This window comes from Heterocephalus glaber, unplaced genomic scaffold (assembly GCF_053883595.1).
Source record: "Heterocephalus glaber isolate CG9 unplaced genomic scaffold, H.glaber_assembly_v1.0 deba00001795, whole genome shotgun sequence".
Lineage (NCBI taxonomy): Eukaryota > Metazoa > Chordata > Mammalia > Rodentia > Bathyergidae > Heterocephalus > Heterocephalus glaber.
In genome coordinates, this window is record NW_028258476.1 from 3,046,405 (window position 1) to 3,062,130 (window position 15,726).

Sequence of the window (15,726 nt, forward strand, 5' to 3'; positions counted from 1 at the left end):
TCTTTCTCTTGTGAGCTTCGGTAGCATGGGCTAGTGTTCTAATGGATAGCCACTTTGTTTTTTGATGAGAGAGCGCATCTTTCCAGGATAGCCTCTCTTTTAAAAGCTCTGAGCACAGAGAGTATACCCCTTTAGTGGTTACACAACTCCTTGGAGGCTGTTTACTAAGGTATTTTAGCAGGATCTTCGTTCTGGGATCATTTCGAGGTTTTAAGCCTTATACGAGACTGTTTACATCTTTAGTTTTCATTTGCTAGCCATTCCTCCACTGCTAACTTCTATCTGTCCCCCTGACCTCCCCCAATAGAATATTAACGACACCATGGATGAATGAATGGAAGAAAAGAGAAAACGGAATGAACAGATGCATCTGAAGCTACAAAGACTGCTGGAGACCCAAAGATTCTCATGAACAGCAAAATTTATTGGGTGAAGAGGGACTGGAAGTGGGAAGTAGTCATACAGAAACCAGTAAGGAAAAACTGCAGAACGAGATGCAGTCCGAGAACTCGATGGATTCTTCTAGGTGGATGGAGACATGAAAAATTTGGAAACCTTGGGCACTACCTTGAGAACATTAAGCCCATCGGCGCCCACGGAGAATAACTCCAGCTCCTTTTTCTCCGCGGCATCCATGGGGCCTTATTTGCATGGCCAGGTTGGCGGCTGCTTCTGCTGGGTCTGGTGACAGACTGGGACGCCCTTGCCACCCCCAGAGCCGCCGCCAGAGCCACCTCCGCAGCTCGAGCCGCCGCCGCCCCCGGAGGAGCCCCCACCACAGCTCGAGCCACCTCCGGAGGAGCCGACGGCGTAGCTCTGGCACTGGTAGTGCTGGCCAGAGGAGCCCCCGCCGCAGCTGGAGCCGCCACCTCCGGAGCCACCGCCGCAACCAGAACCGCCCCCGGAGGAGCCGCCGTAGCTCTGGCACTGGTAACTCTGGCCGGAGGAGCCGCCGCCGCAGCTAGAGCCGCCACCGGAGTAGCCGCCTCCGCAACCGGAACCGCCGCCGGAGGAGCCACCGCCGGAGCTCTGGCATTGGTAGACCTGGCCGGAAGAGCCGCCGCCGCCGCAGCTGGAGCCGCCCCCGCCCCCGGAGCCGCCGCCACAGCTGGAGCCACCGCCTGAGGAGTAGCAGATGTCGCCCCCGGAAGAGCCGCTGCCGTAGGTCTGGTAACACTGGCCGGAAGAGCCGCCGCCACAGCTGGAGCCGCCCCCGCCCCCGGAGCCGCCGCCACAGCTGGAGCCACCGCCTGAGGAGTAGCAGATGTCGCCCCCGGAAGAGCCGCTGCCGTAGGTCTGGTAACACTGGCCGGAAGAGCCGCCGCCACAGCTGGAGCCGCCACCGCCCCCGGAGCCGCCGCCGCAGTCGGAGCCGCCGCCGCCCGAGTAGCCACAGCTGCCGCCCCCGGAGGAGCCGCCGCCGCCACTTGAGTACTTAACTCCTCCTCCGGAGCCACCGCCGCCTCCGCAGCCGGAGCCGCCGCCGCCGGAGTAGCCGACCACGCAGCTGGAGCCGCCCCCGCCGCCACCTGAGTACTTGACGGCTCCTCCGGAGCCACCGCCGCCTCCGCAGCCCGAGCCGCCGCCGCTGGAGTAGCAGCCCCCACAGCTAGAGCCTCCGCCTCCACCGCCGCCGCAGCTGGAGCCACCGCCGCCAGAGTACTTGACGCCTCCTCCGGAGCCACCGCCGCCCCCGCAGCTGGAGCCGCCGCCGCCGCCGCCGCCACCTGAGTACTTGATGGCTCCTCCGGAGCCCCCGCCGCCCCCGCAGCTAGAGCCTCCGCCTCCACCGCCGCCGCAGCCGGAGCCACCGCCGCCTCCACCGCCAGAGGTCTTGCAAACCACTGGAGGGTAGGGGGTGGGCTGCTTTTTCTGGTGAGACATCTTGTCTAAGGAGGAAGGAGACCCTGAAAAGAGAGCGGAAAAGCATCACTGGACCAGCCGCAAGAGGGTGCTGCGATAGTAAAATCCTCCCTGCTCGGAGTGCAGCCTGCTGGGTTAGGCGCCAAGGTCTTTTCAGGAGCGCCAACTCAGCTGGGATTGCTACTTTTGGAAAGGAGTCGATTCCTCTCTCAGAAAATCCTGGCCAAGTTGAAATACCCGAGTGGATGGAACCAACCCTCTCTCCAAGCTGTTTGACCTCAGTGGTGCTTTTAGGGCAGATCACCCACTTTGGTAGTTTGAACACTTGTTTCTTAGGCCTCTTCCAGTCCCAACACTAATTCTCCGAGTTCAAATAGAAAATTATCACAAATCTCTACTTAGCATGGGGGATTTTGCCATTTCTAGCACAATCTAGGGAGGTTTGTTGGGATAGCAGAGGACTATTACATCTCTTCTTTTTTTTTTTTGCAAAATCTTGAGTTCAAACTCTTTCCGTGTCCCACAGAGTGAAGCTATGACTCAATGGTTAGTTATTAATAAAGACAAGGTCTTCCTTGGCCTTTTCTTGGCACAGGGAGAAGGACTCAGATGGTTCTTTGGGCCAGCACCTCCTACCAGATTTCTGTATATCAGATATCTCTTTTGTGATATGCTGAAGCTTGGTAGAGGGAACTATAACTAATAGGAAGTTGAATCCTAGCCCCTTGCAAGTCATTTCTCATTCACACTGTCTGCAGAATTTGGCTTTTTGTGGCTCCTAAAATACCTCTCCTCTGCAACATTCTCTGAATCATTCTCAGTATTCTCTAACCCTTGGCTTAGCTCCTCCTGACAGTTTTATGAGGTCAGCCAGCCCATGTACTGCAAGGGCTGCCTTGGACAGCCACTGCAGCATTCCTGTGTCTAGCAGAATTACACCCCCTACAGGTGTGCTAGAGAGGTAGGAAACAATCTTGGGTTGGTAGAGTTTACATTCTGGGCAGAAGACCAAGCAACTCTGCACCCCATCCCTTTCCTGACTCCCCTCTTAGTATGAGTGCAGTACAGAGGGAAGATAGATGTCCTCTAACTTCTACAGGTGAGAGAGACCCCCCATGCACTGAAAGCCAGCTGAGAAGATGAGAGCCAGTAAATCCCCACTTACCCAAAACACCAGGGAGGGTGAGTGAGGAGAGGAGATGCTGGTGATGTGAGAAGCACTGGAACTGATGAGGTTTTATACTCTACCTGTCCTGACTCATCTATTGATCAGGCCAGCCTCTTGTGTTTGAGCTTGCTCACGTGACCCATAGCTGTCAGCCCCACCTCCATGAGATTACATGCACAGGTTGGCCCATTCATGAAGATTTTGGCATTCTTGAGATGGGCAGCTTAGTGTATGACTGGCTTCTTCTCTGATGCAACTGTGGAGCAGGCTGGTCAGTTGGGATGGCCAGCCAGAGTGGATGGCAGACATTGTTTCCAGAACCTCTGGCATGGGGGACATGCCATAACTAGCATAGGTCCCAGATGTGTGAGGCAGCCTATGAGAATCAAACTAGAGATCTCAGTCCTTGGTCCAAGGAGTAAGACTTTTCAAACCCCACTGTATGGCTTCTGATCTTATTGGTCTGGAAACCTTGAAACTTTAGAATCTGTTCCTCTTTTGCCAAAACTTCTCTCCTGGGTTTCATGAGAGCTTTACTGGAATGTTTCTGTTCTGCCCACTGGGTGGCAAGGGTCCATGAGCCCCAGCTCCCAGTTCTGGACTGCACGTCATGGACAGCGCTGTAACTAAGATGACACCCGGGCCTACTTCAAATTGTCCGTGGAGATAGCAAGCATAGGATCCAGTATTGACTTTCTTTTCAGAGGTGTGCACTAAAGAGGTGGACCATGTAGTCCTTTCTGCCATGGCCCTTTGACTTCAGTGTCTTGTGGCAACGCTGATGTCAGCCAGGGGGCCAGCCATGGAATGCAATAGACTTGAGGTTACATGACTGGGTTTGGGTTCTCCCTTTGCTAGTCAGCTGTGTCACTTTGGGCTAGCTCTTTATACAGTGCCTGCACATAGGCACTGGACAAGTATTTGTTGATTGTTGAATGGTCAAGCTTTGTGACCGTCAGTTTGTTGTCTACTAAGTAGGAATAGTAGCTCCTATTTTGCAGGCATGTGGAGAGGGGATGGTTCTTTAATGTGTAGAAGGCGACACTGTCTTCTGTTGTTGTGTCACATAACAGCACATCCTTACTTTCACCCTCACTAGCCCTTGGATACGAAAGCCCAGAAGGAGTCCATGAATGGTTTGAGACAAGCTCAAGTCTTCTCCTAGGAGATTAACTCAAGACTTCTCTGTTGACTGCGCTGGCAGCATCACTTCTGTGTCTGTAGAGCAGCAAGCTCTCCCTTCTTTCGTCATTGGAACTCAGTTATTATTTAAGATATCACATTCAAACTTTATTCCACCCAGCTGTTGAAACAACTGCTCCAATAAGAAATGGACTTCATTATGGTGGAGTTTTAATGATCCAAATGATCCTGATTAGATGTGGCTTTCAGAAACTCGTGGCACTGGTTTCAGTTTGGATAGCAAGAACTCAGCTGAAGCCAGGTGTTCCTCTCCTTCAAGAACACCCAGGAGAGAGAGGCCAAAATCTAGGTTTCTCCGTTTGAATTTGAGGCACCATGGAGGTTTTAGAGGGAAACAATCTCATGGATAGAAAAGAACCATTTATACGAGCCACATGGGAGAGGGGGACTGTGGATCCCACACTGATCTATGGCCCAGTTTAAGCCATTACCATGTGTTCATCAGTCCTTAGTAAAAGCCTAACTACAAGGATGTTGGTAGAGCATCCATGGGAAGGAAAGTCATGTGTTAAAATAGAATTTCTTACAGAAGCGGTGACGAGGCTGCAGTGGTTTCTTTCCTACCCTGATATGTCAAAATGACACATTTTTTGAGGGATTCATTACTTCTCCACAGAATTCTAAAATTTGGGACCTTCAAACACAGATGGCCCCAAACAGCTAATAATCTTTAGGTATCCATTTAAACATTTTTTATTAATCGACACATGCTAGTTGTATGTATGGGAATTTGACGCATTCATGTAGTGTGATCACATCAGGGTGATTAGCATTTTTGTGCGGGAACTTTTAGCTCCTGTTTCACTATTTCAGCATACATAATAAATTATTATAAATGATAGTTACCCTACTATGCTATAAGATGCTAAAATATTCTTCCTGTCTAACTGTATTTCTATACCTATTATCTCCTTTCCTCTCTCTTCTCACTTAGCATTTGTCTTTGTGTGTCTTATTTCACTTAACATAATGTCCTCCAGTTTCATCCATGGTGTCCAGAATGACAGGATTTCATTTTTGCATGTTGGCTTTGGGGGCTTATGTTTTTCTAAGAATAGTAGGGTATTTTCTTTCTTTTTTCTGTCAGTTTTAAGGCGTTTTTAGAGGAAAGATCCATATTTAAAGCTTTACTCACTGATCCAGCCAACACAAGCATGCTGGGCGCTATGCTAAGCATTAGAGAAGAGTCAGTACCAAATCTCGTGCCTCTCAGCCTGCACTAACCTTGCATATTTTCTGATTTGTCCCTTTAGATCAGAAGTAGTCCTGCGGGGCTGTGTGGACAGTAACTGATTTTATCACATCAGTTAGGAAATGATGGGCCATTGTAGAATGATAACACATGGGTGTGTGAGGTTTTGTAAGACTTGGTATGCCAGATTTTTAAGATTCACAGCCTTTATGTATTTAACCCTGAAATGTGTGCTTGCTAGTATGTCTGGCTTGCACTGCATTACAGATTAGGACATGGTTCTGTGACTGTACCTATATCTGTAGAGGGGACAGATCATTGGAGCAAAGGTATGAAGTACCTCTGTGGTACTAGGCATTAATACGTGCTAGTGAATGCTGTTGGAATTGAAGGGAATTTTGAGACCTATTAACTGACAGTGGAATGATGATCCTTTCAGATGATTAGAAGTGGAAGGTTTAGCTTGAAACTACAGATTCAACGCAGCTGTTGTGTAAGTGAACAGACCCTGTGCAGGGAATCCAGGGACACCTATAAAAGTGACATTGGCTAGTAGAATTTCATTGTGTTTCCTTTGACAGTTCTCTCAGTATCTGTCTGATGGGCAGGCCCCATATAGGAGGGGCGCGTGTGTGTGTGTGTGTGTGTGTGTGTGTGTGTGTGAAGTGTGAATGATGGTAATTCCATGTTTCCCTGAAAATAACCCTAAAATAAACTCTGGTCATTACCATGTTGATGATGTGTCATGCAGAAAATTGTGCCTCACTATTCTCTTGCTCAGTGGCTACTTCGTAATGGCAAGTAAGGCAAGAGGATTGGAACTGGAATTTTTGTTCTCTAGTTCACAAGGCTGCTTATTTTCCAGTTAGGCCTTCTTTTCTGGGAAACGGTTCCCAGAAAGTTGTGGCACTCTGTGGTGTAAAGGACACATCGAGGCTTATCTGTAACCATAGGTAAGTCCTTTAGAGGAAATTCAGCTTCTGATACTACAAAAAAAGTTGGAGACTCCTTGTTTCTCAGTTTGCTTTATCTTTGCAGCAGACTCAACTTCCTGTACATACAGGCATCCTTGGCGCAGGAGAGGAGGGAAGGAGATGATGTGAGGATGTCCAGCTCCAGCTCAGTGCTGCAGTCCCACCACCTTCACAAGCTGTTGGAGGGGCTGTGGGAAAGGAGGGAACAGAAGGCTGCCTTTCTGGCCTGAGGTACATGATGCCTGCCCTTCTGGGCCCCACAGTGACACAGGATTACAGCTCCTGATTTTGGGGAGCTTTGGTCTGATGCAAGCCTGATAACCTTCAAGTAGCCAAAACCATGCACTTTTCATGTAGCTGAAGTTAAAAGGGCAACAGGTGATTTGTAAAGAGTATGCGCAGACCAGGGCCTTGGAAGCTTGGCAGGATGGGACTGAAACTTTGGAAGCCCTTTACACTTCATGGAATGGAAAGTATTTTCTTCTACTGTCCTGGCCCAGGAAGTATAAGATGGCCTCTGGAGCTGCTACTTCCCTCCTCTCTAGCCTCCTGGCCAACAGTTTGAAGGTATGGTTGTGCCTGGATGTTAATGGGGAGAACAGCTGTCAGGGAGAAGAACTGCTCTGTAATGGGATTCCCTCTCCTGGCAGCTTTCCTGTGGTCATCCCACCACTGATTCCATGTCCCACACTACTTTCCCTTTCCCAGATTTTAAGGGATAGATTGTAATAGTTATATACTGCTCATGACACATCCATTGGACACATCTCTTTAAGTTTGAGCTGTCTTTGGGTGCAGCCTCGCCATTACTTCTTTACTCTGCATCCTAATATCCCCAGGTTCTGGGGCTTTATCAGGATGTATGGACTTTTGGATCCTCCTGGAGTAACTCTGCCAAGGGCAAGGACCTCAGTAGGGTTGTGCAAAGCTTCCCAAGGAGCTTATCAGTTTATGCAGGGAGCTGCACCCCAGCACTACAGTTGCCCAGGCCTGGACGCTTTCAGTGTGTGGCTTATGGGCAGTGGTCACTGTGTTCTAACCTCCCAACAGCCCTGTGTGCCTGGGGATTTATTATCTTCATTTCTGGATGTAGAAGTGGCTTGAAGAGGCTAAGGATTTTCTCCAAACTCTCAGCTTTTAAAGTGGTAAATCCAGAACTTAGACCTAAGTCTTTTCTCTTTAACTCTTATGTTCTTCCCATGCACAATGTACCTTTTCTTTTGGGATCCATAGGAATGGGGCAAAGGATGTCTCCCAGTCACACTCAGGTACATACCCTTTGGGAGGCAGGGGTCAGAGAGTGCTTTCAAGAATGTTCCCAGCTGCTCTGCAACAGTGTTACGCACTGCTGGGCTGTGGGTGCCAAAGGGCATGTTAGAGACTCAACCCTTTCATTTGTCAAGGTTGCTGAAGAACCCACATCTGAGAGGCTAAACCATTTTCTAGGGGTATGCACCAGGACAAAAACTAGAACCTGGCTCCCTAGACACAACTCCTTCCACTGTAGATCGGGTTGTGATTTTCTGCTCTCTCCTAATAAGAGGTCCTCTTAGACCTGCCAGTGTGAGTGGGAATAAGGTGACAGTGGAGGTTTTGTAGCTGAGCCCAGCAAGCCGAAGGAAGCTGCTGACCTGCGTACACTAGCCTCTGGACCTGGAAGTAAACTGCTGATGTGGCACATCCCAGCTTTCACAGGTAAGCAAGCTGTTCTGTAGCCTCAGGGCTCAGGGCCTACTTCCCACTTATATAAACTTTATGAGCAAGGAGGAGCGGTGAAGACTGTCTTCCCCAGACCTGTTCTGGGTTAGGGAATGTTGCCTGAGGCCTCTTGGGTATATGATGGTTGTTGGTGGTCTAAGAATGTTGACCTCGTAACCAGCCAGTCTCCAGATATCCCTTGGGTGGATTATCTATGTTGTTTTAACTGAGTGTTGAGGCAAACAGAACCTGAAAATCAATATGGCAAAAAGAAAAGATCATATACAGTTGAGTCTTGTAGCCTATTAGCATTTTTGGCCTAAATGTTTTAATCCACGCATCACCTTAGGTGACCTACACTGAGGTATTTGCCCTTTACTGAGGATCATTGAAAAGCAAGGCACACACAGTAAGAGCTGTTTCCACTTTGGTTTCAAATCCAGTTTTGATTCTTAAATGCTACTTTCAGGAATTCCCCGTGGCTGCAGGCTTTGGGTGTGACTTTCTCTCTTGCCCACAGGTAGCAAACAGGGTTTGCAATTGAAGACCACATGTGGATCTGATCTCTGCTATGGCCAGTAAACCTTGTTCATCAGACTTATTGATTATCCTCAATTTTTGATCATTATTCAACATATGCTCCTTATTTCAGCTCCTGAACCTGTTGAAGTCAAGTAGATGACTTGAGGAGCAAGCCTTCCCACTGCTTAAAAAAGTAAGAATGACTACAATTTAGTTGGGGTTAGGGGGTCTCTAGTGACTTCATTTGGCTCTGTCCATGTCTTCAGATAATCCTAAAGCTAAAAAGTATGAAACCATGGTTCACAACTGGCTCCTGGGGACCCTCCTTTCTGGGGTAGGAGCATCATCCAGGTGAGATTAGATCCCCTAAGTCTTCATATCTTCACCTGACTCAGAGCTGAACCTCGGAGTAAATATTGATAAATATTTGTTGATCAGCCAAGGAGGAGGTAAGAGTTTAGCCCAAGGAAAATAGAGTCTGATTTAAATTCCCATGGAAACTATAGATTAAATAAACCAATGACAGCAAACTGCTTTCCTCACCACCCCCACCTCCACCCTTCATCCAAGGTGCCTGATGCTCTGTCTCTTGCTTCTTGGTTTTTGGAATGTCACTTGAATCAAGCCTTCTCAGAGACTCTGGCTGTGTATGGTCCTTTGGATCCAGAGCTTTCTTCATTAGTCCTGAAGCAGAGCTAGGAGCTGCATATTTTGTTAGCCTCTGGTGTTTTCTGAAGGGTGAGATCAGAATCTTTCCTCTTCTGAGATCTTGGGATCTTGCAGAACTAAGTGTCTTAAGTTGGTACTGAACACCAAAAATCTGTGAGTTCAGCCAAGGAACTGTCCCCCAAACTTCAGTTTCTTCAACTATACAGTCAGCATACCTCACCCCCATTCTAATCCTTTTGGTGCCTCCTTTCCACGGTGTCTCTCTGGTCAAAGAGGAGGGAGAGAAGAGGAGGGTCAGAGGCAGGGAAGACATTGGGTGAGATGACAAAAGAGTCCAGGGTCTCTTAGAGACAACATGGAAACCTTCTGCCTCCTTGGGTGCCAGCCTCAGACTCACTTCAGAGGCATTTTAGGAACTTTTCTCCCAAGAGTATTTCCCTACCTGAGCTAAGTATGAGGAGGAGGGAGGAATACAGCAGGAGGGGAGGGCTGGGTGACAAAGGTTGACCCATGTTATGCAGAGTGTCATTACCAAGGGTGGATATAATTGCATGGATTAAGAAAGGCATGTGGGTTGTCATGTAAGTGGCTTTAGATCCTCCTGCAGTTGGACCACAAAGGAAGGATTAATTTGTGCCATACGTGTACTTATGCTTGTATGTGTGTATCTGCTTTAGGGGCAGTGAAGACCCTGTGGTAGAACTGGCCCTCTTATCCTCCAGTAGGTCATTCTGCTGTATAAGTAGAAACAAAACCAAACAAAGCAAAACAAATACCAACAACAAAACAGCTTCATTACAAATTTGAAAATACAACTAGTATTAAAATTTTGCTAAGTGTTCTTACCTTGTTCTTTATACTTCCTCTTTATATAAACTCTCAATTCTGGGTGCTGACTTTTCATGTGCACTGTTGTCTTGCAAATATCCCCATGTCGCTCCTTGGTCTCTGTTACTATTAGTTTTAGCAGCCATACTCTGTTGCCCACTCATCTTCTTACCAACTTACTAGCTGTCTCGCCATCTGTGGACCCTGCGAACTCTGTTGAATTTCTTCATGTCTTGGCTGTCTTCCTGACCTACTGCTAAAGGGGGAAGAAAGACTGTGTCTTCCTTTTGATATACAGTGTGACCACGTAGTGGGCAAGCAGAAGGGTTTGTTATGTGCGGACCACGTTCCTTTCTCCTACCCCTTTCTTCTTAGCTTCCCTGACTTCTTTGTGCATAACCCTGTGCTTTTTTTCTCCAGACTTGACTGAACACCGCAGAATGCTTGATTTCCTCCCAAATGCTATTTTTATCCTGTCTCCTTAAATGTCATCCTGTCTTCACAGGTTTCTGGGCCAGAAGTCCCCTGAGACAACACAACCCCCTTTGGTGTGTGAATCAGGGGGATGAGAAAGGGGAGTAGAAGGGTTAGGGGGAGACATTTGGAACAGAGGTCACTTGGAATGCTTGATCGTCAAGTACTTGAGGGATGGAGGAGGCAGAAGAAGGAAGCAGCTGGGAAAACATTGGGTTTCTTCAGACTTGGGCTTTGGTTCTCACATTGCTTTTGTGTGTATGTGTGCATGTATATAATGGATATATGTCTTTCTGTATGTGTGCTATGTACGTGTTTTCCTGTGTATGGGTACATATCTGTGTATGTGTGGTATGTGTACACTGTGACACATGTATGATGTGTTCATTTGCCTGTATGTGTGTGTGGTATACGTGCATATGTGAATGTGTTTGCCTCATCTCCTCATAACTCCTGCCTCCCATAGGTTTCAGTACTTCTCCTTACATCCCACTCTTTCTCAAGAACCAGTTTCCTTTCTCCTGGGAAGACAGACAGGATTGTCAGCCTCATCCCTGGCCCAAGGGCTACTCTTTGATTCTCATTTGTCAGCTGTCTGTGTCCATGGTGCCTGCAGCGTCCCTGCCTAACAGTGTTGTTATAGAACTGACTCACATTACTCCTCACCATCTGTGTCTCTAAAATTCTAAAAATCTTCAGTGTCTCTATGTCATGGTCAAGCCCAGATTTCTTGACTCAGGGGGCCTTTTGTCATTCAGTTGCTGCCTAAAAGTCAATGTCCAATTTAGCAACCCCACATCCTCTAACAAGTTAGGATGTTTTTAATGCCTTCATATCTTTTATACTGCTTTTTCCTCTATCCATGAGTGCTCTCTTCCTTAATTTGTCTAACATCTATTTACCTTTTAATACTCTCATCAGATTCCCCCTCCAGGATCTCTTCCCCGACTGACTGGGAGAGCACCTCGTCTTGCAGCACAGTGATCTTGGTTCCCACTAGACTGATCTCTCCTATGAGGAGTAACTAGGTCTCGTTCACTGTTTTGCATCTCAAGAACCCAACACAATTCCCAGCATAGCCCTCCGTGAGTGCTGGTGGTTGACTGAATGAACGTCTTCCCACTTCTGGATTGTTAGTGACCTAGCTTTCGATGTTGTGGTCTATTTTTACCACCCCAGTGAGACTGTTTGCTTCAGGAGGGCAGGGATGGCACTCCAACTTTTAATAAGCCTGGAACCCAAGTACACATGAGGCAGTGAGTCAGTGTGTATTGAAAGAAAAGATGAAAGAATGGAGCAGAAGAATGGAGGGAAGGAGAGAGAAAAGGAAGGTAGAAAGGATAGAATATTTTCATCCAGATTTATAATGATGGTGGTTTGAGTCTAATGAGATTAATATCTTTCCCCGTAACCAACTCTGAGAACTGATCTCATTTGAGCAACTCCAACAGGTTTCAATGCTTGTTTAGTCCAGAAAAAGGGGAGATAAGTGAGACTGCATTTTAGAAGTTTTAAAGTAGGTATCTGATGCACAGATTTCTAAATTACTGTTTTGAACACGATTGTAATATGCGTATCTGACTAAGTTATTATGACATTTAATTATACTCCATGATTAATTAGGATATTTTACTCCACGTAATCCCTGTTGTATCCTGTATGGATTATAGAAGAGTTACATACAGTGAAGTATGCTTGCTGCTAGTGAACCAAGAACTTTTCCTAGTCTAGAATCTAAGCATTGCTTTTAATGTGCGTTAGGATGTGTGAAGTATGTACCTATGCCTGTCACATGTGTGATGCATGTACTTATGTCTGTATATGTGTGCTCAGATTTATGATTTTGTGGATATTACTGCTTAGGATGACGGAAAAAGGTAACAGTCATTAATATGTCTTTTAAAATTTGGCTAAGTAAAACTAGTTGATTTAGAAAAAATATTAAATAAATTGCAATATGGGTGGTGCATAGATGTGGGAGAAACCGTGGAGGAGGTATGTGGACTCGGAAGGGCTAGAAAACAGTAGAGGAAAGCATAGACACTGCTGTCGCCCTGTTGGCAACTCCCAGCATCCTCCTGGGAAATGCAGACTCTGGGTGTAGGATCCCTGGCCCTGTGTCAGCTAAGGGCAGGAAGGAGGCCACGAAGTGTGAGAGCTTGTCCATCTCTCTGCTGAAGCACGCCCCTGGACAGGCCAGCCCAAGGCTCAGGAGCTGACCCAGAGCACCTTTGGAGGAGGGCAGCAGCATGCTGTGAAGTTGGCAGCGTCTCCTCGGAGCCCCTGAGCGTTCCTACAGTGACCTCAGCCTCTTCTGTTCTGCCTCCAGCTCATTCTTAGAAAAGGCTCCTGGGCTCTGAGAAAATTCTGATGAACTTAATTGGTGTCAGGAAAATTGAAATGGAAGCCGATTGCCAACTGTGGGACCATGTGATGTTACCTAATCTTTGTTAACCTATGTATTCATGTGTGAAAGAGGTTTGATTCATTACATTTTGATGATGTTATGAGGATTAAACAGGCTCTGTTATGTGAGAAAGCTACTGGAAACAAAAAACTCGGTGTTTGATTAAACTTCAAAGAAAGATTGTTTTCTTAGGGTGTGGAAAGCGATGGCAGTTCAGGGTAGATCTCCACCCCAGGAGCACACAGTGTGTAAGGGTCAGAATTATAGCTGAAAGCATGAATGAAGCTTCATGTCGCATGTTGGGGTGGGAGGCTGGGGATTGTCTCTGATGGATTTGTCTTCTCTTTGCTTATGTTGTATTGGGGGTCTGGCTAGTCTCGTCTGTTTTGTTCAGTTCTTTCCCACTTTCTTCTCTGAGTCTCAGTGCTGTTATTGCCAATGACAACAATATCTGTTGTTGAGCACATGTGATGTGCTAAGCACCATGTTCAGTGCTCCCCGTGTGTCACTTCATTTGTGTATCACTACACTCTCTGGTGCTTTGTCTACATTTTATAGATGACAAGAGTGAGATGTGAGGAACACAAAACACTTGCTGAGGTCACACACTCGGAAGTAACTCCGCCAGGGCTGCAGGCAGGTGTTTTTGTTTGTTGCAGTTTGACTCCAAAACACATGCTTTTAAACAGTTTTAATGTCCAGTCTCACGATTCTGTATCAATGTCAGCATCATAAAGTATTTCCTGAGAGCATTTAGTTGTCAATAAGAGAGACAAAACAGATGAAACCCTCCTCTCCCCGTGGAACAGGCATTCTCACTGAATGGCTCAAGGACTGATTTTATGCCTTGCTGGGCAGCTTGCCCCACACTGTCCGTCTTACTTTCCATATTTATACAAGAGTGGACTGGGATAGCTGATCTCCAGATTGGGTCCCTTCAGCAGGAGATGCTTAGGCTTCGTGATACCTGCTCAGCCTTGGATGGGAAGGTGGTTCTCAGCCAAGCCATATATAATTTCTCCCATGAAACTTCTTCTGACAATAGGTTATGAGTCCCTTTTCTGTGGCCCTTGTTATTCTGAGCTTAACTTTTAAAAAAAGTACAAAACTCCTCACTTTCCAGATTATGTTTACATTATGTGTTACGTGTCCATCTCCCTTGCTGGTCTAAAAACTCACTGAGGATAGGACCGAAGCTCGTTTATCATGAACCTCTAGCACTTAGCTCAGTGTCCATCAAATGGTGGTCCCTGTAAGTGTAGGCTACATAAACGCAGGGGGAGCGTCCTATCCAAGGTGACTGTACCCAGTTAGGATTAGGTGACCAGGTTTTTGAGAGAAGAGGGAGAAGCTGAGAAAAGTGATAATTACAGGAGATGCTTGGCATTTACACTCCTAGGAGGAGGCTGTTCTTTTACTGGAGGATGAGCTTGTCCTGAGGAGAAGGCCATCCAGTCCAACCTGGGAGCCCTTGGTGGCACAACCATCACTATCATCATTGGAGGGAGTGCTGGTTGTGGTCAGGGCACATAGATGCCACACTTTTAAGCCGCATCCTTACTCAGCATAGTGTCACACCTGGAAACCAAATAAAACCCAGAGGAAGGCATGGAGGAAGGAATAAGAGCAGGCTGACCTTACTTGCTGCTCCCACTGTGCTTAATCCCTAGTCAATTAAATATGAGACAGTGCAGGTAATTCAGCCAAGACCTTGGGTGATGGATATGGAATTAATCTGCTTTGAGTCCAAATTACCTGTTTTTGCTGGAATGAGTTTCAGAAATGCCACTGAGTTCTGGGGAGGCCATAAATGTTGTGATTACTGTGTGCTTAGACAGACTGTTGTAGACACACTGATTTAAAAAAAAAAAAATTGCTTTGTTTTCTGAGCCTAGTTGCGTACTTTGTGGCATGGCAGGCCAAATGTCCCTTGGCAGGGAGGGCTCAGGTCCGTGGGAGTGCTGGGGTGGGTATGACCAGTGGAGCCTTGCCACCTCCCCTGGAATGCAGCTCACACTCCTCCTTGATGGCCTTCCCATGAAGGACAGGCCTGCGCAAAGCTTTCTGAGGTTGGTGAAGAGAGCTTACTTTGGTGCTTACTTGGGAGCTTTGGCGCTTTGGAGCTTACTTACTCCCCTCTCATTGTTCCTTCAAGTGCAGGCAGGAAGTTACCATCCTGCAGAAATCCAAAATGGAATAGACATGGAAGGATGAGATTCAGAACAAAGTGCTGTGGGTGGGAAGGCGTAAGTGAAGTCCTGGAGGCCACCCAGCCTGGACAGTATTGGTCTATTTGCTGCCTTCATTCTCACCTACTTTCTGTACTCTGCTCTCAGTCACCAGGTAACCACTTAGACCTAGAGTTGCTCTTTTTGCCCTCAACATCTCTGTTTCCTTTATTACCGATGCCGTTGCCACCATGTCTGTATGACCATTACTTTTATTATTACTGTACTCTATTGCCATCTCCTACAACAACATCATCTTGTCACTGTCCCCACTCCTACTGGTGTTGCTTCTGCTCATTGTCGCTATCAATAGCAGTACCTCCATCAGCCCCGTTACCTTCACCGCTGCCACCACCAGCACTGCCGTGGTCACAAGGACTACCAAAGACCCCTTCACTCATTCTCACCATTCTTACCATCACGGCCTCCTCCACCACCACTACCACCTTCACCACATTACTACCATGATCCATTCTTATCATTACCACTGCTTCCACCAC

The 15,726-nt window shown here is 47.2% G+C and overlaps 2 protein-coding genes across 27 annotated transcripts in view; one reads left to right on the forward strand and one right to left on the reverse strand.

Moving 5' to 3' along the window:
- Positions 1 to 403: 403 nt before the first annotated feature.
- Loricrin (loricrin cornified envelope precursor protein) lies at positions 404 to 1,884 on the reverse strand. The gene has a single exon (XM_021249308.2). It carries the CDS (start codon positions 1,882 to 1,884, stop codon positions 643 to 645), a length of 1,242 nt encoding a protein of 413 aa, XP_021104967.1. The 3' UTR covers positions 404 to 642.
- Positions 1,885 to 1,900: 16 nt separating this feature from the next.
- Positions 1,901 to 15,726, forward strand: part of LOC110347012 (uncharacterized) — a 66,886-nt gene continuing 53,060 nt past the window's right edge. For 18 of the 26 annotated variants that reach the window (XR_015448213.1, XR_015448201.1, XR_015448196.1 and 15 more), the window contains exons 1-2: positions 1,901 to 8,095; positions 8,751 to 8,813. The gene's annotated coding sequence lies outside the window, so the exon portion shown is untranslated. Of the gene's footprint in view, positions 13,135 to 15,726 lie in introns of those variants that run through there. The other 8 variants (XR_015448218.1, XR_015448220.1, XR_015448200.1 and 5 more) reach the window with 8 other exon arrangements.

Bases quoted from the DNA above. Each gene is read 5' to 3' on its own strand.
- Loricrin (XM_021249308.2), bottom strand. From the start codon at position 1,884: ATGTCTCACCAGAAAAAGCAGCCCACCCCCTACCCTCCAGTGGTTTGC.